Raw genomic sequence first — 26,689 nt, forward strand, 5'->3', positions numbered from 1 at the left:
TGTTGTTTTAAAATTGGCTTAAAATACATGCTACATACATACATAGGTACTAGTTTGATACGGGCTGTGGTATAAATACCCATGTCACTATGAATAGGCAAAATGGTTACTTCTGGATCTCTTTGTCGTTGCCTTCACGTCGGAACTTCTCGATGGTCTCTTTGCTGTAGCGCTCCTGAGTCTCACACTGCTCTTCGAAGATCTTGATGGTCTCGTTGAAGGCCTCGATGGCTGTGCGCTTCATCTGGAGCTCCTGACAGAGACACAAACGGGATCAGCTCATAACAGGAGGCATGTGATTTTCCATCATGCCGTTTTCACCAGTTCCTTCACATCATTGGTTACAGAGGAAGGATACAAAAAAGACAAATACAAGACAAATCGTTTTGTGACAGAGCTTGAGACGGGTGGTCCAGAAGTCAGTAGTGTGGACTAATAGTCTCTATACAGTATAGTATGCCTACAGTATAGTAAAGCAATAAGGCCCGAGGGGGTGTGGTATATGGCCAATATATCACAGCTAAGGGCTGTTCTTAAGCACGATGCAATGCAGAGTGCCAGGATATAGCCCTTAGCTGTGGTATATTGCCAATATGCCACGAACCCCCGAGGTGCCTTATTGCTATTATAAACTGGTTACCAATGTAATTAGAGCACTAAAATAAATGTTTTGTCATATCCGCCAATCAGCATTCAGGGCTCGAACCACCCAGTTTATAATAAGCAATATAGGACCTGTGAGGTGCGTGTGTACTCCTCGTAGAGCACGTCGTACTCCCAGCTCTTCTCCTGGTACTGCTCGTGGTACACCTTCAACTGCTCGCCCACCGCCTCAGTGCTGTCCTCCTTCACCAGCTGCTCCTGAGGAGAAATGTTAGCCAGGGCCATATATTTAGAGAGTTGGAGCAACTTTTAAAACAGGACGTCATGTTAGCGCCTTTGAGCATTCCATTTATTAATTCATGACGAGGATCTTGAGCATAGCATTGTTAAAAATTCAGAAAATTCAGTGAACTGCTATTGGTCACCATTGCCCATGGGGATGTAGTGTCATGTAAATTGATCATAATGCAGAAACCTCAATATCCTAACTCTCTAAATATATGGTTCTCACGTCAGCCAACAGTCAGTGAGAATACTCACCAAGCAGCCACTCAGGATGGAGGACAGCAATACAAATTCAGCAGGAACTGTTTTCTCCATTTTGGCATCAAAAGTTCATGCATTCCAACTTGCATTCTAACTTAAATGCATTATGCTGGAACTTCAGGTGCCTAAATGGCAACCCCTCAGATATTTCACAAATATGACCATAGTATCAATTACAGGAGGGTTTTGTGTAGCCTCAAGAGAGGTGGGCCAGCAAAAATACTTTTTCATTTTCATGGACAATTGTATGTTGTTCAGTTGTTGTTCATGTAGTGTATGTACCTGCTGGAATTTGGATACAGGGTAGAGGAGCCGGGTGTCCAGCTTGGCGTTGTACTGGGCCAGGGACTCATGGCGGTAGTGGTTGATGAGCTCCACCACCGTGATAAAGGTGAGAGGCTCTGAGAAGCCATAGCGACCTTCCCGGTGGCAGACCTTGATCAGCTTGTTGTTTCCGCCTTTCCTGTGGAACGGTTGAGAAATCAGTCTTAAGTCCTTTAGAAAGTAGTTCTAGTTCTTTCCTTAACATTTTTTTTACTCTGCTCTTTTTCAAATGTGAACCCAAGACATTTGACATTTTTGGTAATTTAACAGATGCTCTTATCCAGAGCGAATTACAGTAATGAGTGCATACATTTTAATACTGGTCCCCCCGTGGGAATCAAACCCACAACCCTGGTGTTGCAAGCGCAATGCTCTACCAACTGAGCTACAAGGGTCCCAAGTATCGCAATAGCAAACATTCCACATTCAAAAAGGAGATAGAAAATGATACACAGAATCAAGTATTCACAGAGGTTCAGGAATGGTAATGTTAATGGTCCTGTTGACATAACATCTATATATAATCTACTGGGGGCAGCCTCTCACCTGAGGGTCAGTGTGTACTCTCCCTCCAGTTTGCTGGAGGCGTCGCGGACCATGAACGTCCCATCAGGAGTGTCTCTCATCTTCTCATTCACTTCCTCCCTGGGAACACAACAGCACAGTTAGAGGCAATTGGGAATTCATGACAGCACCACATCCTTCACAATACAACTTAAATCACTTGCACGCAATTATAATAGGCTGTTCAATGTGTGCAGAGTATCCTATACTACAATCCACAATAATGTTTACTATAATCCTGTTTTAATCCACCCAAAAATGTAGTACACTGTCACGGCCGTCAACAGAAGTAGACCAAAGTGCAGCGTAGTGAGCGTACATATTCCTTTATTTATATGACGCCGACAAAAACAATAAACAATCCAAAACAACCGTGAAGCTAAAGGGCTATGTGCCAAAAACAAAGTTAACCTCCCACCAAGACAGGTGGAAAAAGGGATACCTAAGTATGGTTCTCAATCAGAGACAACGATAGACAGCTGTCCCTGATTGAGAACCCTACCCGGCCAAAACATAGAAATACAAATTATAGAAGTAAAGAACATAGAATACCCACCCCAAATCACACCCTGACCAACCCAAATAGAGACATAAAAAGGATCTCTAAGGTCAGGGCGTGACAGTACCCCCCCCAAAGGTGCGGACTCCGGCCGCAAAACCTGAACCTATAGGGGAGGGTCTGGGTGGGCATCTATCCACGGTGGCGGCTCAGGTGCAGGACGCAGACCCCGCTCCACCACTGGCTCACCCCACTTTGGTGGCACCTCTGGTGCGGGGACCCTCGTCGCCGACCCCGGACTGGGGACCCTCGATGCGGGCTCTGGACTGGGGTGGATTCCTCGTAGCGGGCCCCGGACCGGGCACCGTCGCTGGTGGCTCCGGACCGGAGGCCGTTGCTGGGGGCTCCGGACCGTCGCTGGAGGCTCCGGACCGGAGGCCGTTGCTGGGGGCTCCGGACTGGAGGACGTCGCTGGAGGCTCCTGACTGGAGAACGTCGCTGGAGGCTCCGGACTGGAGGCCGTCGCTGGAGGCTCCGGACTGGAGGCCGTCGCTGGAGGCTCCGGACTGGAGAACGTCGCTGGAGGCTCCGGACTGGAGGCCTTCGTTGGAGGCTTCGTGCCATGACTCCTCACTGGAGGCTTCGTGCCATGACTCCTCACTGGAGGCTTCTTGCCATGACTCCTCACTGGAGGCTTCGTGCCATGGATCATCACTGGAGGCTTCGTGCCATGGATCATCACTAGAGGCTTCGTGCCATGGATCATCACTGGAGGCTTCGTGCCATGGATCATCACTGGAGGCTTCTTGCCATGGATCATCACTGGAGGCTTCGTGCCATGGATCATCACTGGAGTGAGGAGACGTATGGGCAGTCTGGTACGTGGATCTGCCACAGGGCTCACCAGGCTGGGGAGACATACAGGAGGCCTTGTCCTTGGCCGAGGCACCGGATACACTGGGCCGTGGAGGCGCACTGGAAGTCTCGAGCGCAGAGCTGGCACATCCCGTTCTGGCTGGATGCCCACTTTCACCCGGCAAATGCGGGACGCTGGCACAGAGCACACCGGCCTGTGAATGCTCACTCGAGACACTGTGCGCATCACCCCATAACACAGTGCCTGACCAGTCACATGCTCCCCACGGTAAGCACAGGGAGTTGGCTCAGGTCTAAACTCCGACTCCGCCAATCTCCCCGTGTGCCACCCCCCCAAAAGAATTGGGGAGCTGCCTCTCGGGCTTCCGTGACCGGGTCTTGTCCTCTGCCATTCTCTCCTCCCCGGTCCAACTCGTCCTCCAGGTTGGCGCACGCTGCTTGGTCTTCTTGTGGTGGGTAATTCTGTCACGCTCGCTATCCTCAAACTCCCTGTCATAAAACAACCAAGGCGCAGCGTGCATGTCGTTCCACATCTTTTAAATCGGAGTGAAAAACGTATCCAACAAACAGGTAAACAGCAAAGAACGTGACGCAACCGAGGTGCACACAAACACACACGGAAAAATAATAGAACTAAAGAACATAGAATACCCACCCCAAATCACACCCTAACCAACCCAAATAGACATAAAAAGGATCTGTAAGGTCATGGCGTGACATACACTGGATAAATAAGTACTATAACTATAGGCCTACTATTTTGTTGATGTATTAAATAATTTCATTGATTTAGAAATGCTATTGTTACATGAATGGCTCTTTACCTGGAGATTTCACCCCAGTACCACTCCGAATCACTCAGTATGCTGCTCTCAGTCATGGCTGGAGTTGTAGCTTTGACCTTTACTGGCATGGCTGGTAGAGCTACACATAAACAGAGACGCCCATTAGTTAGGAAAGGTTTTGACAAGCATCACAGTTGATTAATAGAATACATTTAATTCAAACATACAGATCCTGACACACGAAACATACAACTTTTTGCCGGGAACATTTCATCAGTCTGTACTAATCAGCACTAACTCATTCAATTACCAAACAAATGCAAACTACCAATGCAAAACAATTGCAAACAAGTTGAGCAAACAGTAAATACATTCTATTCTAAAAACAGTATTTCCATCCATTCTAGCTTCTATATTGATTTCTATGGAGCCCTCCATTTTGAAGCACTGCATCTATCCATCAATACCTGGGTGCGTGACTTCCTGTCCCATGGCCATCTCCATCAGAAGCCTCTCCAGTGCCAGTGCAGGGAACTCCTCCCCCACCTCCCACCTGTCAATCAACAACGGCAGGGAGTCAGACACATGGTCATAAGATGTTCAGTCAACGGCAGGTCATTCAAACACATGGTGCTGTGTAGGGAGAGGAAAAGCACTCGACTGCAATCTGTAGTAACAGCATTTGGCCTTATGGATTTCCTCTGGAGTCGCACGAGCTAGCGAGATCTAACGGTCACGTCCTTTCACTCACCCAGTGACGTTGGAGCTCTCTTGTCTGTCTCAAGAGGATATCGCTGGCTATGTGTTAACTCAGCAATCTGACACAAAATGGCTGCTGTTACAGTAGTTACCCAATACAATGTAAAGTGCTTTGAGACCTAGTGAAAAGCAACTAAAAATAAGCAATCTATTAAACTGCTTGCACACTGCACACAGCACCAAACGCTGATTGAAAATGCTGAATTGGACAACACCAACCAACACAGACGAGCGGCGTACACTGACCCAACCCTGTTTGTTGGTGTTTGTCTGGGTGATGTGAAAGTGACTTTATAACATTGTAAAAACAACCAACGTAAGAATGTTGAAGTGTGTTGGGCCTTGTTTACAGTATGCAACCTCCTTTATTCTTATGTTAGATATGGGATTCTCCTACTCACCCAGTGGCGGAGCTGGGCCGGATCAGCAGCGGCCCAAAAACCAGACCCAGGGTGTGAAGGTCCAGGCCATTAAGATGGGAGGTCTGGACCACCTTACCCAGGTGTGTGAGCAGGTAGTGCAGGGTGAGGTGGTGTTGCAGGGGCATGCTGGTGGCCCTCTCCAGGACCAGGCTCAGCTCCCTGCCTCCACTGCTGCTCGCCGCCACAGCCTTGGACCAGTCTGTGGGAGGACGGACACCACATGTGTTACGGCAGCCCGTTACGCACACACACCCGCAAGTGCACACACAAACAGGAACTCTCTCAACACACACACACACACACACACACACACCCTTCTCTTTCTCTCATATGCAGACAGGCATGCTGGCACGCACACCGTCCCGGACATCACCAGGGACCAGGGTAGCAATATAAGTTACAACATTTCTGGGATGCCTGTGACTAGCTCATCCCCAGCACTCCACACTGGGCCTATTCCCTCAGGCAGGAGGGGGGCACGTGATTGACTCGCCATACAATTTATCTGTTTGCTCGTTCGGCTTCATGCGATTCTGTTACTTGCTATTGCCTGGGTCTGTTTCGCCGGGGCTGGGGATGGGTTGGTGGGGGGCACTGGTTGCGCACAAGCAGGGGTGAGTGAAATGTGGCATGTACCCGCGGCGCCCTGCTGCAGCACAGCCTGCAGGTCTGGGTAAACACCGGGGGGGATGACGGGGGACGGCAGCTCCCGCAGGTAGCGGAGTAAACACTCCGACACGGCGCCCACGTCACTACCAGGCCCCGACTCCACCTCTGGGGAAAGAGGTGAGAGAGAGAAACAGTCAGCGGGTCTGACCAAATGGATTTAATTCAATCAGATTTGTCACATGGAAATTCCCAAGAAAGCATTGGGAGCATTTTGAATGCATTGCATGATATTCATACATTTATAGAGGATACTAGCAAGTTGTATCCAGTCAATACACTGGGTGAGAAAAGTATGAACATGCATTATTTATACAAGTAGTACAAAGAAAATGTTGTCACTGGAAATACCTCCACAAATGTAACAGTCAGTCAAAGCTCTTCATTTCAAGGATTAATGACACATCACTACTAATTCTAACAGAACAAATACAACTGAAGAGTGATAATAATAACTCGCCCTCTCTCTGGCTCTGTGTTGGGCCATCTGAGGCGGATGCGAGACGTGTCCTGTACAGTGTCTTGCAGTCCAGACCTGCAGACGAATCAAGATGATTTGAGACGTTAGCTCATCGTCCTTCCAAAAGAAACCCTCTACAGTATACATGACAGACAGGTCACATTAAATGTAAAGACCCTAGGGATGTGATTATGAATACACTCCAGGGAGCTAAGATGGAGGAAAGCGGAAGAGACACACCTGTGTGGAAGAAACGGTCGTTTCAGTTTGAGGAACTGTTTTAGTCTACATCCCAAATGGCACCCTACACTACTAAGTAATGCACTATGTAGGGAATAGGGTGTTGTTTGGTACACAGCTAGGTGATTATTGCTAACTTGGTATTACTCTTGGTCAAGACAAAAATAATTTATTTTGTAATGGATAAAATCTCAAATGATTGACTGTTAAATTAATCATCAGATACATTTTTTTATTTTTTATTTTACCCCCCTTTTCTCCCCAATTTTCGTGGTATCCAATCGCTAGTAATTACTATCTTGTCTCATCACTACAACTCCCGTACGGGCTCGGGAGAGACGAAGGTCGAAAGCCATGCGTCCTCCGAAGCACAACCCAACCAAGCCGCACTGCTTCTTAACACAGCGCGCCTCCAACCCGGAAGCCAGCCGCACCAATGTGTCATTAACCATTTTAACCATCTGAAGAATTAACAAATTAATAATTAACCCAACACCACATCCCACATACCACCCCCCTCCCAGTACTTCATGTTTTTTGTGTTCTTTAGGAGTTAAGTCTGCCAGAGACTTAAGTCAATTTCTATTTAGTTTTTTTGGTACATGTGAAATATGGAAATTAAATCAAATTCAATTTCATGAGTCACTTACATACAGTCCCTCCCTATTTATCTTGTCTAATTACATAAAACAGCTAAACACCATTAGTATGCAATTTCAATGCAATAGCATGATTACTGTGTTACTAGTGTAGGCCAACTACAGTGTTACAACCAGTGCCTAAAATAATGCTAATCACTATTGCTAATCGCTAACTAAATGCCACTTAGCTAAATAGCTACTAGCTAGGGCAAAGCAAATGTTAGCTCGAATACAGGTTGCTACTCATGATGTAGATCAGCATGTTTGTGCAACTGCATGTTCTGAATCAGATGGTCAATTCTAAAAATGTTGTCTAAATGTTATTCAAATATGATTAGGGTCCCCTGGGAAACACTTTCATAACTCCTACCTGGCTTTGTTGTCATGCTAAACACCAACCATAGGATTAGAATAATCATTCTATCTCTATGATTACAACAGTTCACTCAAATGTTTTGATATATATCGCAAGTCAAATCGAGATCATTGATTAAAAAATTGCCCATATCATGCAGCCCAACTAATAACCTGGTAACTTTACCAGTTTGTGCAAACATTTTGTGGCACAGAAAGGAAATTGTATATCTTCTTCAGGAGATAACACTTTAAAAGTAAGTAGGTAGGCTATATATCTTTAAAATAAATGTTTCTGCTGCTTGTAAATTGTATGTGGTGCTTCTAACTTTTCTACCAATGAAAAACAGTGATTTTTTTTTACTTAGAGCCCAGGTTACAACACAGGTATAAAACCAATGTCATGTGCATTGTTACCAAACCTTTCTGTAAGGGCACAGGAGCCATCAATAACAATCACCCAACACACAGCTGGGTGATTCTTGCTAACTTGGTATTACTCTTGGTAAAATTTGAAAAGACCCCAAATTTTTGGGGGGTAATGTATAAAATACCATCTCAAAATCAGATAATGGTTTTTTTTAAGACCACGCGCAAAATAAAATCTCATTACCATAATGCTTGTAAAGTTAGAAGAAAAAAAACATTGCACGGTGAAAATGTTAAATTGTTTTAATTGCCTAAAGATACAGGAGTTAATACAAAACATTTATTAAAATATGACATTTTGATTAAGTATATTGTCATTTTAGCCAGTTCTCATTACCGTAACACAATGAGAACTGTACTCAAGCAGCTCTGGATTTCTGTAGTTGCTCTTTATGCTTCTCCACTGTAGCTTTTGATGCAGTCCTCTTTCTTTCCTTATCTGCCAATCTTAATCACAAGACGTCTAGATTAAATCAGATGATGTTTATTAGACTACATTATTAAAACAACCCCTAAAATGAGCATTACACAAAAAAATGTAATTGGTTAGATGTTTTCATACCCAAATTACATTGGCACATTGGTTTCCTTACCCTGTAAGCAGTTGATGGACAAGATAGCAATCCATGCTTTGGTTTTGTTTAGCATTTATAGCACAAAACCAATGCAAGTGGATATCCCTTATAAGCAATTGTCACGCCCTGACCTTAGTTACGTTTTCTTTATTATTTAGGTTAGGTCAGGGTGTGACGAGGGTGGGTATGCTTGTTTTTGTATTGTCTAGGGGTTTTGGTATGTCTAGGTATATGTAGGTCTATGGTGGCCTGAATTGGTTCCCAATCAGAGGCAGCTGTTTATCGTTGTCTCTGATTGGGGATCATACACTGCTCAAAAAAATAAAGGGAACACTTAAACAACACAATGTAACTCCAAGTCAATCACACTTCTGTGAAATCAAACTGTCCACTTAGGAAGCAACACTGATTGACAATAAATGTCACATGCTGTTGTGCAAATGGAATAGACAACAGGTGGAAATTATAGGCAATTAGCAAGACACCCCCAATAAAGGAGTGGTTCTGCAGGTGGTGACCACAGACCACTTCTCAGTTCCTATGCTTCCTGGCTGATGTTTTGGTCACTTTTGAATGCTGGCGGTGCTTTCACTCTAGTGGTAGCATGAGACGGAGTCTACAACCCACACAAGTGGCTCAGGTAGTGCAGCTCATCCAGGATGGCACATCAATGCGAGCTGTGGCAAGAAGGTTTGCTGTGTCTGTCAGCGTAGTGTCCAGAGCATGGAGGCGATACCAGGAGACAGGCCAGTACATCAGGAGACGTGGAGGAGGCCGTAGGAGGGCAACAACCCAGCAGCAGGACCGCTACCTCCGACTTTGTGCAAGGAGAAGCACTGCCAGAGCCCTGCAAAATGACCTCCAGCAGGCCACAAATGTGCATGTGTCTGCTCAAACGGTCAGAAACAGACTCTCCATGAGGGTGGTATGAGGGCCCGACGTCCACAGGTGGGGGTTGTGCTTACAGCCCAACACCGTGCAGGACGTTTGGCATTTGCCAGAGAACACCAAGATTGGCAAATTCGCCACTGGCGCCCTGTGCTCTTCACAGATGAAAGCAGGTTCACACTGAGCACATGAGCACATGTGACAGACGTGACAGAGTCTGGAGACGCCGTGGAGAACGTTCTGCTGCCTGCAACATCCTCCAGCATGACCGGTTTGGCGGTGGGTCAGTCATGGTGTGGGGTGGCATTTCTTTGGGGGGCCGCACAGCCCTCCATGTGCTCGCCAGAGGTAGCCTGACTGCCGAGATGAGATCATCAGACCCCTTGTGAGACCATATGCTGGTGCGGTTGGCCCTGGGTTCCTCCTAATGCAAGACAATGCTAGACCTCATGTGGCTGGAGTGTGTCAGCAGTTCCTGCAAGAGGAAGGCATTGATGCTATGGACTGGCCCGCCCGTTCCCCAGACCTGAATCCAATTGAGCACATCTGGGACATCATGTCTCGCTCCATCCACCAACGCCACGTTGCACCACAGACTGTCCAGGAGTTGGCGGATGCTTTAGTCCAGGTCTGGGAGGAGATCCCTCAGGAGACCATCCGCCACCTCATCAGGAGCATGCCCAGGCGTTGTAGGGAGGTCATACAGGCACGTGGAGGCCACACACACTACTGAGCCTCATTTTGACTTGTTTTAAGGACATTACATCAAAGTTGGATCAGCCTGTAGTGTGGTTTTCCACTTTCATTTTGAGTGTGACTCCAAATCCAGACCTCCATGGGTTGATACATTTGATTTCCATTGATAGTTTTTGTGTGATTTTGTTGTCAGCACATTCAACTATGTAAAGAAAAAAGTATTTAATAAGAATATTTCATTCATTCAGATCTAGGATGTGTTATTTTAGTGTTCCCTTTATTTTTTTGAGTAGTGTATTTCGGTTGCCATTTTCCCTTTTGGTTTTGTGGGTTCTTGTCTATGTGTAGTTGCCTGTTCAGCACTCTTTGTATAGCTTCACAGTTCGTTTTGTTAGTTTTGTTCAGTGTTCATTCTTAGAATAAAGAGAATGTACGCATACCACGCTGCGCCTTGGTCTCCTCCCTACAACGGCTGTGACAGCAATTTCACGTTCCATGTCCAAATCGTCCAAAGCATCCCAAAGTGTAAAATGGATTGTACAGCTCAATAAAGTTACTTCAAGATGATTTGGAAACTAAATGCGAAAAATGCTAATATCAAGGATATTCACTTACATTAGTTTTGTGCTATAAATGCAAAAAAGTTGGAGACAGTGACCAGGTAAACAAAACCCAAGCATGGATTGCAGTCTTATCTCGTTCATAGACTGCTTACAGGGTAAGAAAACCAATATGTCAGTTGTGTGAACTACCCCTTTAAGTCCACATGCCAGGCCAGTGTAGCTACATCTATATGCATGGTGTTGAGGCATACAGCTGGCTCTACACAAATCACTGGCATGGGGTGTGTATTTATCTTGTGAAAAGCATGAGCTGGCATACACCCAAAACAGTTAGAGATGCTGACTAACGGTGAGTAAACTGTAGGTTATACAAATAAATAGTCTCACACTTTATATAAGCTCCCAGTAATGTATTGGGTAAACCACCAACATTTAGGCATCAATGTTCCCTCTAAGCTAGCCCGCCACGCAGATCCCCGGGAGAGAACTTCACTCAACTTTCTTGTACTGCATTCCTAGTCAATCGTCAAACATTTCTGTAAAAAAAACAATGATAAAGCCGTGTGTTCCAATTTAAAAAATAAAATAATATAGTCTCGGGCTGTTGCCAGTAGGTGCACCCAATTCAGCTGCCCTGCACGCCGGGTAGTCAAACTGACATTTTGAACCATTTCATTTGTCTGAAGGCATCAACTCTGCCTTTCTGGCATGCCCAGAGAGCAAATCATGTATACTATAGGCTTACCACTGGCCAATCGGATGGCTCATATGACCGTGTCTGCAGTAACGTAGCAGGCATAAAAGAAAGCTACAACAAAGTTTATACTGTAAGATGTCAAAACGTTTAAAACCAAAGCTAGTGAGAGACTGTCAACAAAAACAGCAAAAAGATGCTGTTTTTATAAGTGAGTTCATGTTTAAAAGTTCTTACTCAGCACTGTCAACAAGCCATAAAATACACATTCTTCCTATTTCCACTCAGCGCTACAACAAGCACTGCAGCAGTAATGAATGAGTAGGAAAGTGTCTATAGGCTTGCGTTGATGTTATTATCAGCGGCTTGGGTCTCTTTTAATATCAAGGAATATTTCACTTTCTCTGTTCATAGGAGTAACAACATGAATTTGATCATGAGGCAGAAATAATACGGTGCGACTCGAGTTTTGCCATCAGCTGGAAGACGGTGTCACCTTTTGTCCGCAGAGGAAAGGGAGAGCGGAGGGATCTTAAGAAGCGAACCCTCAGTCTGCTGCTCTCTCCGTCCGCTGAGAGTGACCATCAGATGCAGGCACCGCCAGTAAAATAAAAAGTAAATGATTTAAATGTACAGTACCAGTCAATAGTTTGGACACACCTACTCATTCAAGGGTTTTTCTTTATTTGTACTATTTTCTACATTGTAGAATAATAGTGAAGACATAAAATCTATGAAATAACACATAAGGAATCAAGTATTCACCAAAAAAGTGTGCAAAGCTGTCAAATCAAAGCGTGGCTACTTTGAAGAATCTCAAATATAAAATATATATATATATTTTTGGTTACTGCATGATTCCGTGTGTCATTTCATAGTTTTGATTATTCTACAATGTAGAAAACAGTACAAATAAAGAAAAACCCTTGAATGAGTAGGTGTGTCCAAACTTTTGACTGGTACTGTATGTAAATAAGGTATTTCGGGTTTTAAGTTTTAATACATTTGTAGAATGTGAAATGTCAGAATAATAGTAGAGAGAAAGATTTATTTCAGCTTTCATTTCTTTCATCACATTCCCAGTGGGTCAGAAGTTTACATACACTCAATTAGTATTTGGTAGCATTGCCTTTAAATTGTTTAACTTGGGTCAAACGTTTTGGGTAGCCTTCCACAAGCTTCCCACAATAAGTTGGGTGAATTTTGGCCCATTCCTCCTGACAGAGTTGGTGTAACTGAGTCAGGTTTGTAGGCCTCCTTGCTCGCACACGCTTTTTCAGTTCTGCCCACAAATCTTCTATAGGATTGAGGTCAGGGCTTTGTGATGGCCACTCCAATACCTTCACTTTGTTGTCCTTAAGCCATTTTGCCACAATTTTGGAAGTATGCTTGGGGTCATTGTCCATTTGGAAGACCCATTTGCGACCAAGCTTTAACTTCCTGACTGATGTCTTGAGATGTTGCTTCAATATATCCACATAATTTTCCACCCTCATGATGCCATCTATTTTGTGAAGTGCACCAGTCCCTCCTGCAGCAAAGCACCCCCACAATATGATGCTGCCACCCCTGTGCTTCACGGTTGGGATGGGGTTCTTCGGCTTGCAAGCCTCCCCTTTTTCCTCCAAACATAGCAATGGTCATTATGGCCAAACAGTTCTATTTTTGTTTCATCAGACCAGAGGACATTTCTCCAAAAAGTACAATCTTTGTTCCCATGTGCAGTTGCAAACCGTAGTCTGGCTTTTTTATGGCAGTTTTGGAGCAGTGGCTTCTTCCTTGCTGAGCGGCCTTTCAAGTTATGTCGATATATAGGACTCCACTTACTGTGGATATAGATACTTTTGTACCCGTTTCCTCCAGCATCTTCACAAGGTCCTTTGCTGTTGTTCTGGGAATGATTTGCACTTTTCGCACCAAAGTGCATTCATGTCTAGGAGACAGAACGTGTCTCCTTCCTGAGCGGTATGACGGCTGCGTGGTCCCATGGTGTTTATACTTGTGTACTATTGTTTGTACAGATAAACGTGGTACCTTCAGGCATTTGGAAATTGCTCCCAAGGATGAACCAGACTTGTGGAGGTCTACAATTGTTTTTCTGAGGTCTTGGCTGACTTCTTTTGATTATCCCATGATGTCAAGCAAAGAGGCACTGAGTTTGAAGGTAGGCCTTGAAATACATCCACAGGTACACCTCCAATTGACTCAAATGATGTCAATTAGCTTATCAGAAGCTTCTAAAGCCATGACATCATTTTCGGGAATTTTCCAAGCTGTTTAAAAGGCACAGTCAACTTAGTGTAAGATTTTTTAAAAGTTTAATGTGCCTTTAAAAAGCCTTTAGAATTATATAATGGTAAGGACCATTTTTTTTTTGCAGTGGTGGGATGTCAAAGGATTATGGAAGGGGGAGGGGTGGTGGTTCAGATTCTTTTCTTCAGGTTTTCAAAAAATATATAAAAAAATAATAGAAAACCACAATTGGATGTGCGAATATTGCATAAACCACATCAGACAATTTTTTAGGTCCCAAAATATTTTATAAAATAAATATTTTTTTGTGAAGTTATCCTTTAATTCAAGTGTGCATGCACCTAGCACTGTTGTTTGGTTAGCAGTGTATCTGTTGCTCACATAGTGTGATGGAGTTACATTTTACATGCATCAGAAACAGTTATCATTACCAAACTTGTAATTACCGTAAGACAACCATATGGCATGGTAATGAGTATTGGTCATTATGGTCATGAGAAGCCCTAAGCAAATTTAGCTGTGGCAGAAGCTACTATGACTCAATTCATGCTCTTTCTAATCTATTATACTGTAAATAGTTTATTCAATGTTTTTGCTCAAACATCAAGTATTATACAGTTGGGCCTCCCGAGTGGCGCAGTGGTCTAAAGAGAGATCCTGGTTCGAGTCCAGGCTCTGTCACATAAGACGGTGCACAATTGGCCCAGCGTCGTCCGGGTTAGGGGAGGGTTTGGCCGGAAGGGATGTCCCTGTCCGATCGCGCTCTATTGACTCCTGTGGCGGCCCAGGCGCATGCATGCTGACACGGTTGCCAGGTGTACGGTGTTTCCTCCGACACATTGGTGTGGCTGGCTTCCGGGTTAAGCGTGCATTGTGTCAAAAAGCAGTGCGGCTTGGTTGGGTCGTGCTTCGGAGGACGCATGGCTCTCCGAAAGACAAGGCTGATGAGACAAGACTGTAACTACCAATTGGATACCATGAAACTGTGGAGAAAAAGAGGTAAAAAAAATAAAAAAATATTTTTAAGTATTACACAGTTACAGTAATGATAATTTAAAAAAAAATGGGTCAATGGGGTGTACGAGGACTATTATCAAATTTAAACATAATAACAGAGAAAAGACTAGCTTACCTTGTAGCCATCTTTGATCTTCTCTTCTTAGTAATGCATTATGGGCCGATTGTTATTAATGAAAAACTGTACTTCGTAAAGGAACTTGAATGTCTAAAATATGACTAATTATTAATGTGAATACCCAGAAATGATAACGGTCTTTGAATATGTATATTAAACAATATTTCATTGATTTTAATTAAATATGCTAGTTATTTTATAAAATGAAATGCATGTAAAGTCCTACAAAATGTACATTACAGTAATGAGATTGAGTAATTTCTTTAATTAAAAAAACAAAAATAAGATTTTAGCCTAACACAAGTTAAAGAGACAGAAACCAAGCATAGTGAGCATTCATTTGTGAAACTGACACGTCTGTCCAACACGTGTAAATTGTACTTCATACAATTTTGTGCTATTGGGTAGAGTGGGACGAAAGGTGTGTGTGCCCCACCTTTGTGCCTGTGCATGGCTGTGTGCGCACAGTTATTTGTGTGTGTGCATGGTTATTTGTTTGTGTGCACGTCTCTGTGTGTGTCCGTGTATGTATGTAGGGGAAAACTGGGACAAAAGGAACACGTTTTTCCCCCTAATTACTCAGATCTATGCAGTTAGCGATACCATATCTTATGACAAACAAGTTATATGTCCTCTACCATTAGCAACTGTAAATTAGAGGTAGTTTCGCGAGCCAATGCTAACTAGCATTAGCACAATGAAGAAGTCGAGTAGATACGCGAAACTCTAACTTCCTTCAAACTGAGCATAGACAAATAAAAATGGTATCCACAAGTTCATCTGACTCTGGGGAAGTACTGTAGATAAAGGGCCTCATTGCCAAAATCCCGAAGTATCCCTTTAAATGGGAAGGTAGTGTGTTTTTCACCATTTTCAATGATTATTCAGGTGCGCTCCAGCTGTCCTTGGCGCACTCCTCGTGTCACGATAGAATAAAAAAAAATATTCTCTTCACAAACGGCAAACTCATCATGCTTATCACATTTCCATGGCAATTAACCCCCAGAATCATAAATATATATATTTTTTTACCACTAACCTCTCGACAAAAGCTTATGCGAGAAGCTGATCGATCAAGTCAATTAATTAAGGCATCATTCTAATGATGTCATATAATTTTCAAACATTCAGTCAATTGTTGATATTGTGCTAACATTTTAAAAGCAATATGAACTAGAGGAGACAATGGCCTGTGCTGAAATGTTTATTATATTTCATTCCAGGTCCCTCAGTTAACATTGTGTTACTTTCGTCCCACCCGTCTCTCCTGTAACTTCTACCAGGCTAAGACCCAAGACTAGCTGGCATGATACTTGAAACCTATGATGGGTTAACCTCTCTTGGGTAGGGGGCAGTATTTTCACGTCCGGATGAAAAGCGTGCCCAAAGTAAACTGCCTGTTACTCAGGCCCAGAAGCTAGGATATGCATATAATTTGGATAGAAAACACTCTACAGTTTCTAAAACTGTTATAATTATGTCTGTGAGTATAACAGAACTGATATGGCAGGCGAAACCCCAAAGACAAACCACCCCCCCCCCCAAAAAAAAATATTCAACCTACCACTGTTTTCAATGGCTGTCACTTTTATTATAAAATGAAATCCTCCCAGATTGCATTTCCTAGGGCTTCCACTAGATGTCAACAGTCTTTAGAAAGAGTTTCAGGCTGGTTTTTGAAAAATGAGCCAGAAATTTTTGTTTTTCTAGGTGGCTCCCATTTTGGCTGTAGTGTTTCCAAGCGTGTGGAAGAGAGCACGTTCTTTGGTATTTTTCTCCGGTAAAGACAATAACGATTCTCCGTCTTAAATTGTATCGTTTATTTACGTATTAGGGTACCTAAGGTTTGAAAATAAACATTGTTTGGAAAAGTTTATTAGTAACATTTGGGATTCATTTTGTATGCATTTTGAAGGGGGGAAACTGGGTGGATTATTGACTGAAGCGCGCCAGCTAAACTGAGTTTTTATGGATATAAAGAAGGACATTATCGAACAAAAGGACCATTTGTGATGTATCTGGGACCTTTTGGAGTACCAACAGAAGAAGATCAAAGGTAAGGCATTTATTATATCGCTATTTCTGACTTTTGTGGCGCACCTACCTGGTTGAAATATGTTTTTCATGCTTTTGTATGCGGGGCGCTGTCCTCAGATAATCGCATGGTGTGCTTTCACCGTAAAGCCTTTTTGAAATCTGATACAGCGGCTGGATTAACAAGAAGTTAAGCTTTATTTTGATGTATTACACTTGTGATTTTATGAAAGTTAAATATTTATAATTCTGTAGTTTGAATTTCGAGCTCTGCAATTTCACAGGATGTTGGGCAGGTGGGATGGTAGCGTCCCACCTGCCCATAAGAAGTTAAGAAAATGACATTGTTGCAACCTTAAACTAAACACCTCTACAACCTAAAAACCTTTCCAGGTCCGTTTTTTTACTTACAGAAACATCTTTTGTAGATAACTCTGCAAAACATTGTCGGCATTGGGCTGTTTTTTTTGCAGGGAGCTTGTCCTCCGCATTAGGAACGTGCTGACTTCACTATATCATTTTAGCTTCAGTGTCATCTGAGAAAATGGCGTATTATTTCGCCATGTGTTACTTTAGTCCCGGCTCTCCCCTATGCGCACTGAAACTGTGAAAGAAGATGAAACTGTGAAAGAAGACCTCCTCCTGAGTGGTATTAATTGGTAATACAGTGTGAATGAAGACCTCCTCCTGAGTGGTATTAATTGGTAATACAGTGTGAATGAAGACCTCCTCCTGAGTGGTATTAATTGGTAATACAGTGTGAATGAAGACATTCCTCCTGAGTGGTATTAGTTGGTAATACAGTGTGAATGAAGACCTCCTCCTGAGTGGTATTAATTGGTAATACAGTGTGAATGAAGACATTCCTCCTGAGTGGTATTAATTGGTAATACAGTGTGAATGAAGACCACTGTCCTGCATGACACCATGAGCACAGAGGTGAGAATAAATATCAGGGACAAATAAACACTACAGTGTAGGCTGTATAGTGTAGTCTGAGGAGATATGAGACAGGTTTTGGACTAACGGAATACTATCTGAGTAATATCATGTATTCCCATTGTGCCTCTCCTCTGAATGGCGACTACTAGGATACCGCTGTACATTTCTATTTACTGTGTATTTATGTTAATGTTTGCGTTGTGTTTCATTGCCTTGTGTTGTGTGTGAGTGCGTACCTTTCTTCTCAATGGCCTCCACTAGGTTCACCAGGGTAGGGGGAGCAGTTTCTGGCGGTGTGAACTGCTCAGTCAAATCCAGAAGAGAAACAGCTGAAACAACAACACAAACCATGGTTACATTTTCTGGAAAAACCTTAACTGGATTCCAGAAGGCCTCCATTGACAGAGAGCTGTACGACCGGACTATCGCTTGTCCTTTAAAATGTGAATGCATGTGCTTTTCATTTCATATTTGCTCAAGGAAGACCACATATCCCATAAACAGCAGTTGGAGGCAGCCAAAAACACTATTGTCTAGACTCCAGAGACTGAGTCCCTTATACATTACATTTACATTGTCCAAAAATAGAAATAATCCCAGACAAGCAATGTACCATTGAGAAAGGAAAGGGGCTTAGTGAACAGAAAGACGATACACAACCAGAGCCAGCCGGTCTGTTGAGGGACAAAAACTTTTCACCTCACCACAACTACCCCATACAGTAAATCAAACATCTTTTCAGTCACAGAGGGAAAGCGAGGTAGAGAGTGAGGGAGGGGTAACAGAGAGAAAAAGAGATCCCATTTCCCTTCTCTCTCCTCGCTCTCCTTTTCCACCCCTCCAGTCATTTCTCTGCGCTTGTTTCGCCTTGGCCCTTTGCGTGAGTGGAGCACAATAAAGGATTTAATCAAAAATCCTGAACAAGCAAAAGCCCTGTGTCCGGCTGCCAGGGCCTCCTTTTCGGGCCCACCGCACCCGAGGCCAGAGCTTGGCAGCCTCCTGCTCCTGGCAGTGCACGGCTGAACCGCGGTTGATTATTCATTTGGGGAGTTCAGACGAAAGCGCAGCGTCAGCACATTCTGCCCCTCTCTCGCTCTCTCCCTCTATCCGTTGCACGTTAAACATGGGAACTGCTTTTCCGGAGTGATGAGCGGTAATAGCCTGTGCTAGCATGCAGCAGCAGTGTCCATTTTTGGTGGGTTGATTTTCACAGGGGCAGACTTTCGGCATTTCAAAATGCCGTTGAGGGCACCCTCCACCGCACAAATGAAAATGTTTTTCATTTCAGTAAATATAAAAAATATATAGGCCATGTAAACAACTTTACATGGGGGGAGGGCAGCTGGGCCTCAATTTCAATTGACTCCTTTCAAAAGTCCACCCATGCATGGTTGGTCTCTAGCAGCAGTTGCTCAGTTGTCATAATGTTCTTTCCACCAATAGGTATTCTCGTATCTGGTAAAGAAATAGTTAAATAAAAACCTGTCAGCTGTTTAATAAATGAAAATAAAGGAAATAAATGACCTATCGATAAATACAGACTATGCAAGTCATACTAAAATCAAGTAGTTATTCTTTTTAACAGCATAGTACAGTGAATATTCAATTCAACAGGACTGAAGGCAATCCACAGACATGCATGGAACTAATATGCACTTGGGGTTGGGGTGGGACGCAGCCAATAAAATAGGGAAATCAAATCCAATAGGCAAATAAGCAAAAATATAGACTATAAAAACCACAAAACAAATGTATTCCAATACTTGGAGGTGGGTGGCAGGAGAATCAAATGCCATATACTTCTCCAGAAGAATAACTACCATCCCTCGCTCTGTCACACACACGCTCAGAGTAGCTTGGGTTTTTGTGCAAATGAGAGGGCAGGTGGGGTGGGGGGGGACAGCTGTGGCCCTGGAGTCATCTTTGGGTTTTTGGAGAGAGCACCAACTCATCATTACTCAATTAGAACCACCTCGGCGGTCTGTGTGCTGGCAGGCAGGCCTGCGACTCAACATGTCCTGGAGAGAGAGGCAAATGGAGAGAGAGCAGAGAGAACACAGACAGACAGAGACAGAGAGAGAACAGATGGAGGGAGGAGAGAGGGAGAGAGCAGTATAATCATGTGATAACCGTAACCAGCTTTATTCACGCTGGGATGGGCCGTCTGTGTGGAAGTTTAATGGTCTGCTTTGGTTAGGGCTGTTGCGGTCATGAAATTTTGTCAACCGGTGATTGTCAAGCAAATAACTACCGGCCTCACAGTAATTGACCGTTAATTAACATAAAAACATTTAGCATCTCCTGGCTTCAACGCATAGTTTACAAGCCACTGATTCAGACATTTGGAACATCTACATCTGAAAATGTCTAATAAATCCATGTAATATAGCCTACACCATCACAATGAATCCATGATTAATTTTAGACAGGTCTAAAGAAACATGATATGAAGAACAGAAGAACAGAATAGCATAGCATAGCATACTCTGAGTTGTCCTTATGTTAGGCCCTGATCTGGCTACTCTAGTTCATTTAGATAAGATATTCTTAGAATTACGTGGCATTATTTTATATTATTTTATAGTATGAAGAACACAATTGAACATAGCTGAATAAAATAGAAAGGATACTTTCTCCAAACGATTTGAGGGAGTGGGCACATCGGCTATTCTGTGTTCAGCAGTTACCAAAGAAACAGGTCCTCCTATATGCTTAATTTAGAGATATTTATGTAACATTAGTTGTGATACAAATGTTGGGCTATATGGTGCTGCATGATGTCACTCTAATGATGATTTGAAAAAAAAAGTTGGATGAAAGGCATGAACTCTGGTTTGCTTTTTGCGCAGGCTGTACACACTTCATCAGTCTCTCATTCACAATTTGACAAGAACTTGATAATGTCTTGAACTTCCCGGCTGCATCCACTTTGTGTGGCCGTAATGCCCTTGGGCTGAATACTCAATCATCAAGTTTGCAGACGACAACAGTAGTAGGCCTGATTACCAACAATGATGAGAAAGCCTACAGGGAGGAGGTAAGGGCCCTGGCAGAGTCGTGCCAGGAAAATAATCTCTCCCTCAACGTCAACAAAACGAAGGAGCTGATCGTGGACTTCAGGAAACAGCAGAGGGAGCACGCCCCTATCCACATCGACGGGACTGCAGTGGAGAAGGTAGAAAGCTTCAAGTTCCTTGGCGTACACATCAATGACAATCTGAAATGGTCCACCCACACAGACAGTGTGGTGAAGAAGGCTCAACAGCGCCTCTTCAACCTCAGGAGGCTGAATAAATTTGGCTTGGCCCCTAAGACCCTCACAAACTTTTACATATGCACAATTGAGAGCATCCTGTCATGCTGTATCACTGTCTGGTACTGCAACTGCACCGCCCACAACCGCAGGGCTCTCCAGAGGGTGGTGCGGTGTGCCCAACACATCACCGGGGGCAGACTGCCTGCCCTACAGGACACCTGCGGCACCTAATATCACAGGAAGGCCAAAAAGATCAAAGACATCAACCACCCGAGCCACAGCCTGTTCACCCCGCTATCATCCAGAAGGCAAGGTCAGTACAGGTGAATCAAAGCTGGGACGAGAGACTGAAAAACAGCTTCTATCTCAAGGCCATCAGACTGTTAAAATAGCCATCACTAGCCGGCTACCACCCAGTTACTAAACCCTGCTGCCCTATATACTGTGGGGAGAACAAGTATTTGATACACTGCCGATTTTGCAGGTTTTCCTACTTACAAAGCATGTAGAGGTCTGTAATTTTTATCATAGGTACACTTCAACTGTGAGTGACAGAATCTAAAACAAAAATCAAATTGTATGATTTTTAAGTAATTAATTAGCATTTTATTGCATGACAAGTATTTGATACATCAGAAAAGCAGAACTTAATCCATGCTTCACAGTTGGGATGGTGTTCTTGGGGTTGTACTCATCCTTCTTCTTCCTCCAAACACGGTGAGTGGAGTTTAGACCAAAAAGCTCTATTTTTTGACTCATCAGACCACATGACCTTCTCCCATTCCTCCTCTGGATCATCCAGATTGTCATTGGCAAACTTCAGATGGGCCTGGACATGCGCTGGCTTGAGCAGGGGGACCTTGCGTGCGCTGCAGGATTTTAATCCATGGCGACGTAGTGTGTTACTAATGGTTTTCTTTGAGACTGTGGTCCCAGCTCTCTTCAGGTCATTGACCAGGTCCTGCCGTGTAGTTCTGGGCTGATCCCTCACCTTCCTCATGATCATTGATGCCCCACGAGGTGAGATCTTGCATGGAGCCCCAGACCGAGGGTGATTGACCGTCATCTTGAACTTCTTCCATTTTCTAATAATTGCACCAACAGTTGTTGCCTTCTCACCAAGGTGCTTGCCTATTGTCCTGTAGCCCATCCCAGCCTTGTGCAGGTCTACAATTTTAGCCCTGATGTCCTTACACAGCTCTCTGGTCTTGGCCATTGTGGAGACGTTGGAGTCTGTTTGATTGAGTGTGTGGACAGGTGTCTTTTATACAGGTAACGAGTTCAAACAGGTGCAGTTAATACAGGTAATGAGTGGAGAATAGGAGGGCTTCTTAAAGAAAAACTAACAGGTCTGTGAGAGCCGGAATTCTTACTGGTTGGTAGGTGATCAAATACTTATGTCATGCAATAAAATGCTAATTAATTACTTAAAAATCATACAATGTGATTTTATGGATTTTTGTTTTAGATTCCGTCTCTCACAGTTGAAGTCTATGATAAAAATTACAGACCTCTACATGCTTTGTAAGTAGGAAAACCTGCAAAACCGGCAGTGTATCAAATACTTGTTCTCCCCACTGTACATAGACATGGAATCACTAGTCACTTTAAAAATGTTTACATACTGCTTTACTCATCTCATATGTACAGTTGAAGTCGGAAGTTTACATACACTTAGGTTAGAGTCATTAAAACTTGTTTTTCAACCACGCCACAAATTTCTTGTTAACAAACTAGAGTTTTGGCAAGTCGGTTAGGACATCTACTTTGTGCATGACAAGTAATTTTTCCAACAATTGTTTACAGACAGATTATTTCACTTATAAATCACAATTCCAGTGGGTCAGAAGTTTAAATACACTAAGTTGACTGTGCCTTTAAACAGCATGGAAAATTCCAGAAAATGATGTCATGGCTTTAGAAGCTTCTAATAGGCTAATTGGCATCATTTGAGTCAATTGGAGGTGTACCTGTGGATGTATTTCAAGGCCTACCTTCAAACTCAGTGCCTCTTTGCTTGACATCATGACCCCAGAAAAAAAATTGTAGACCTCCACAAGTCTGGTTCATCCTTGGGAGCAATTTCTAAACGCCTGAAGGTACCACGTTCATCTGTACAAACAATAGTACACAAGTATAAACACCATGGGATCACGCAGTCGTCATACCGCTCAGGAAGAAGACGCCTTCTGTCTCCTACAGATGAACGTACTTTGGTGCAAAAAGTGCAAATCAATCCCAGAAGAACAGCAAAGGCCCTTGTGAAGATGCTGGAGGAAACAGGTACAAAAGTATCTATATCCATAGTAAGTGGAGTCCTATATCGACATAACCTGAAAGGCCGCTCAGCAAGGAAGAAGCAACTGCTCCAAAACCGCCATAAAAAAGCCAGACTACGGTTTGCAACTGCACATATGGGGACAAAGATTGTACTTTTTGGAGAAATGTTCTCTGTTCTGATGAAACAAAAATAGAACTGTTTGGCCATAATGACCATCGTTATGTTTGTAAGTGAAAGGGGGAGGCTTGCAAGCCGAAGAACACCATCCCAACCGTGAAGCATGGGAGTGGCTGCTTTGCTGCAGGAGGGACAGGTGCACTTCACAAAATAGATGGCATCATGAGGTAAGAAGATTATGTGGATATATTGAAGCAACATCTCAAGACATCAGTCAGGAAGTTAAAGCTTGGTTGCAAATGAGTCTTCCAAATGGACAATGACCCCAAGCATACTTCCAAAGTTGTGGCAAAATGGCTTAAGGACAACAAAGTCAAGGTATTGGAGTGGCCATCACAAAGCCCTGACCTCAATCCTATAGAAAATTTGTGGGCAGAACTGAAAAAGCGTGTGCGAGCAAGGAGGCCTACAAACCTGACTCAGTTACACCAGCTCTGTCAGGAGGAATGGGCCAAAATTCACCCAACTTATTGAGGGAAGCTTGTGGAAGGCTACCCAAAACGTTTGATCCAAGTTAAACAATTGAAAGGCAATGCTACCAAATACTAATTGAGTGTATGTAAACTTCTGACCCACTGGGAATGTGATGAAAGAAATAAAAGCTGAAATAAATCATTCTCGCTACTATTATTCTGACATTTCACATTCTTAAAATAAAGTGGTGATCCTAACTGACCTAAGACAGGGAATTTTTACTAGGTTTAAATGTCAGGAATTGTGGAAAACTGAGTTTAAATGTATTTGGCTAAGGTGTATGTAAACTTCCGACTTCAACTGTATATACTGTATTCTATTCTACTGTATTTTAGTCAATGCTACTCTGACATTGCTTGTCCTAATATTTATACATTTCTTAATTCCATGATTTTAGATGTGTATTGTTGTGAATTGTTAGATACTACTATGTGTGTGACCAATAAAATTTGATTTGAATATAATAATTATAAACAATCTACCGGCTGCGTGCTGAAGAACCTCTCACTCACATGGCTCTCTGTCACGTGATAAGGTCTTTCTCACAGGCTACAAGTGAAGACAGACACATCGGGGACGCAACTGCACAAGTCCTTTTCCAATTCCGAGGCGCATATTTTAAAAATTGGAAGAACTGTCCACATTTGCTTCTCGTCAGCCAACAAGATGAGTAGGCCTAACAAACAGCAAAAGCACTAGCCTGTAAATCTACTATCCCCCACAGTACAAATGTTGACCTATTCTATTCTGTGCGAGATATAGATATTCCAAACATGGTCTGGGACAGTTGTGGGATGCAATAGATCCCAAATTAATACAACCAAAAACCTGTTTTAATCAATGAGCCTGATGCAACAGATGAGAACATTTAGCTTAAAATGTTGATAAACTATTACGCTATTTCTTCACATTAAAAGTGCTGCAATGCAAACGGCAGTAGGCTATAAGTACAAATGTTCCATTAGCAGGAAAACACCCTTCTCAAAAGTGACCATAAATGTGATTATGCATGTAATGTTTTTATAATAAAATGTGCACTTGTATGGTGAAAATTATCTTCCACAAACTTGAACCTCATGTGCTGCATATGTGTGCCAGTTAGGCTCTACACCCGTTTGTAAAGAAAATGAATGTGCTTCATTTTAAGAAAGTTATTTGGCCACTTTAGTTGTGATACAAACCTTATCAAAACATATAGGCCTATGGGCTAGCCTACACGAGGTGTGTGACTATGATTTGAAAATGTCGGCAAAAAAAGCATGCACTGTTTCTTGCTAGGCTAATATTGTTACCCATCACACTATTCTTGATTTAATTGTGTCTTTACATATACTAAATAATATATATATATATATATATATATATATATATATATGTGTGAAATTTGTTTGATTTAGAAAGGTGCAGGATAATGGTCCAGTCTCAAACAGGGGCAATGGTAAAAAATACATGTCATCTATGCACTTAAATAGCGAATCAAGGACACTTTTCCCATGGTTCATTTTCATGTCAACCAGGTAGGCTATACTCCTGTTGTAAAGATAAGCAATGTGCTTAATGTTCAGAAAGTTGAGAAATAAATATAATAGGCCTAGCCTATAGAAAGCTGATGGGACCCTCCTCTTTTAATAGAGGCCATCACTCTGTTTTCTCACACAATTGCATAGCCTATAGAAATGTTGCGCAACATGAGCTCATGAAGTGTTTGATTACATTTCTGATCACATTTGCATTGACGACAGCATGATTAGAGGGACAATAGAGTGCTGAGTACCAGGTAGTTAGCAAGTTAATAAGCTACTAATGACCATCAGCAGCATCAGAGCTTGGAGAAGCCTAATTACCGTGACTAAACGGTCACGTGGAATTTGGCTGCCATCATGACTCGTGACCGCGGGCGTGGCGGTAATATGGTCACCGAAACATTCCCTAGCTCTGGTTAATGCCTGTTTCCAGACTTCTACAGTGAGAGAAGCTCTGACATTTAGCCATGTTCACCTAATTGTGAGATTATTGAGCAACAATTCTAACATTTGCTTACTATCTTCTCAGTGGTTTGTGAAAAGCGGATGGTAGCACAGGCGAAGCAGATTGGATAAGGCCTTGCTATTTGAACCTAAAATATTTGCACTGCCTCGCCATCAGTCGGTGGAAGACAAGGCTAGTTCTCCCACATTCTGTTCTCCTCCCTACCTCTCTTTATGTCTCCCTCTCAACGTCTCAACTCATTAGGGCTTTCAAGCCAGTCAGCAGAGGATATTTCATGCAGTGAAATGGAGATTCATTCATAAGATAGCATTGATCGGATTTAACCTTTGAGAATTTCTTCACATCATGACTGATGGAGATGCAGTGCAAATATTTTAGCTTCAAATAGCAAGGCCTTATCCAATCTGCTTCGGCTGTGCTACCACACAAAAGGACTGATTATTTGGTTCAAACATTTCTTGCTAACCTAAGGCTATGAGTTCGCTAATGCCTTCAAAACATTGTGCAATGTAATATGTAAAGACACAAATGTGAGAGTCTGGTAATCATGTCAATTATTTAGAA

General features: G+C 43.0%; 1 protein-coding gene across 1 annotated transcript in view; it reads right to left on the reverse strand.

Moving 5' to 3' along the window:
* Nucleotides 1–26,689, reverse strand: part of LOC120020698 (phosphatidylinositol 3-kinase regulatory subunit gamma-like) — a 56,679-nt gene that overhangs the window by 12,758 nt on the left and 17,232 nt on the right. Inside the window, exons 3-12 of the mRNA XM_038964409.1 lie at nucleotides 18,185–18,277; nucleotides 6,505–6,579; nucleotides 6,015–6,152; nucleotides 5,358–5,577; nucleotides 4,665–4,750; nucleotides 4,237–4,336; nucleotides 2,020–2,118; nucleotides 1,432–1,612; nucleotides 736–861; nucleotides 111–253 (exon numbers count right to left, since the gene is read on the reverse strand). Coding sequence (XP_038820337.1) covers nucleotides 111–253; nucleotides 736–861; nucleotides 1,432–1,612; nucleotides 2,020–2,118; nucleotides 4,237–4,336; nucleotides 4,665–4,750; nucleotides 5,358–5,577; nucleotides 6,015–6,152; nucleotides 6,505–6,579; nucleotides 18,185–18,277 — 1,261 coding nt within the window. The remainder of the gene's footprint in view (nucleotides 1–110; nucleotides 254–735; nucleotides 862–1,431; nucleotides 1,613–2,019; nucleotides 2,119–4,236; nucleotides 4,337–4,664; nucleotides 4,751–5,357; nucleotides 5,578–6,014; nucleotides 6,153–6,504; nucleotides 6,580–18,184; nucleotides 18,278–26,689) is intronic.

Source organism: Salvelinus namaycush, chromosome 25, assembly GCF_016432855.1.
Source record: "Salvelinus namaycush isolate Seneca chromosome 25, SaNama_1.0, whole genome shotgun sequence".
In the NCBI taxonomy this organism is placed as follows: domain Eukaryota; kingdom Metazoa; phylum Chordata; class Actinopteri; order Salmoniformes; family Salmonidae; genus Salvelinus; species Salvelinus namaycush.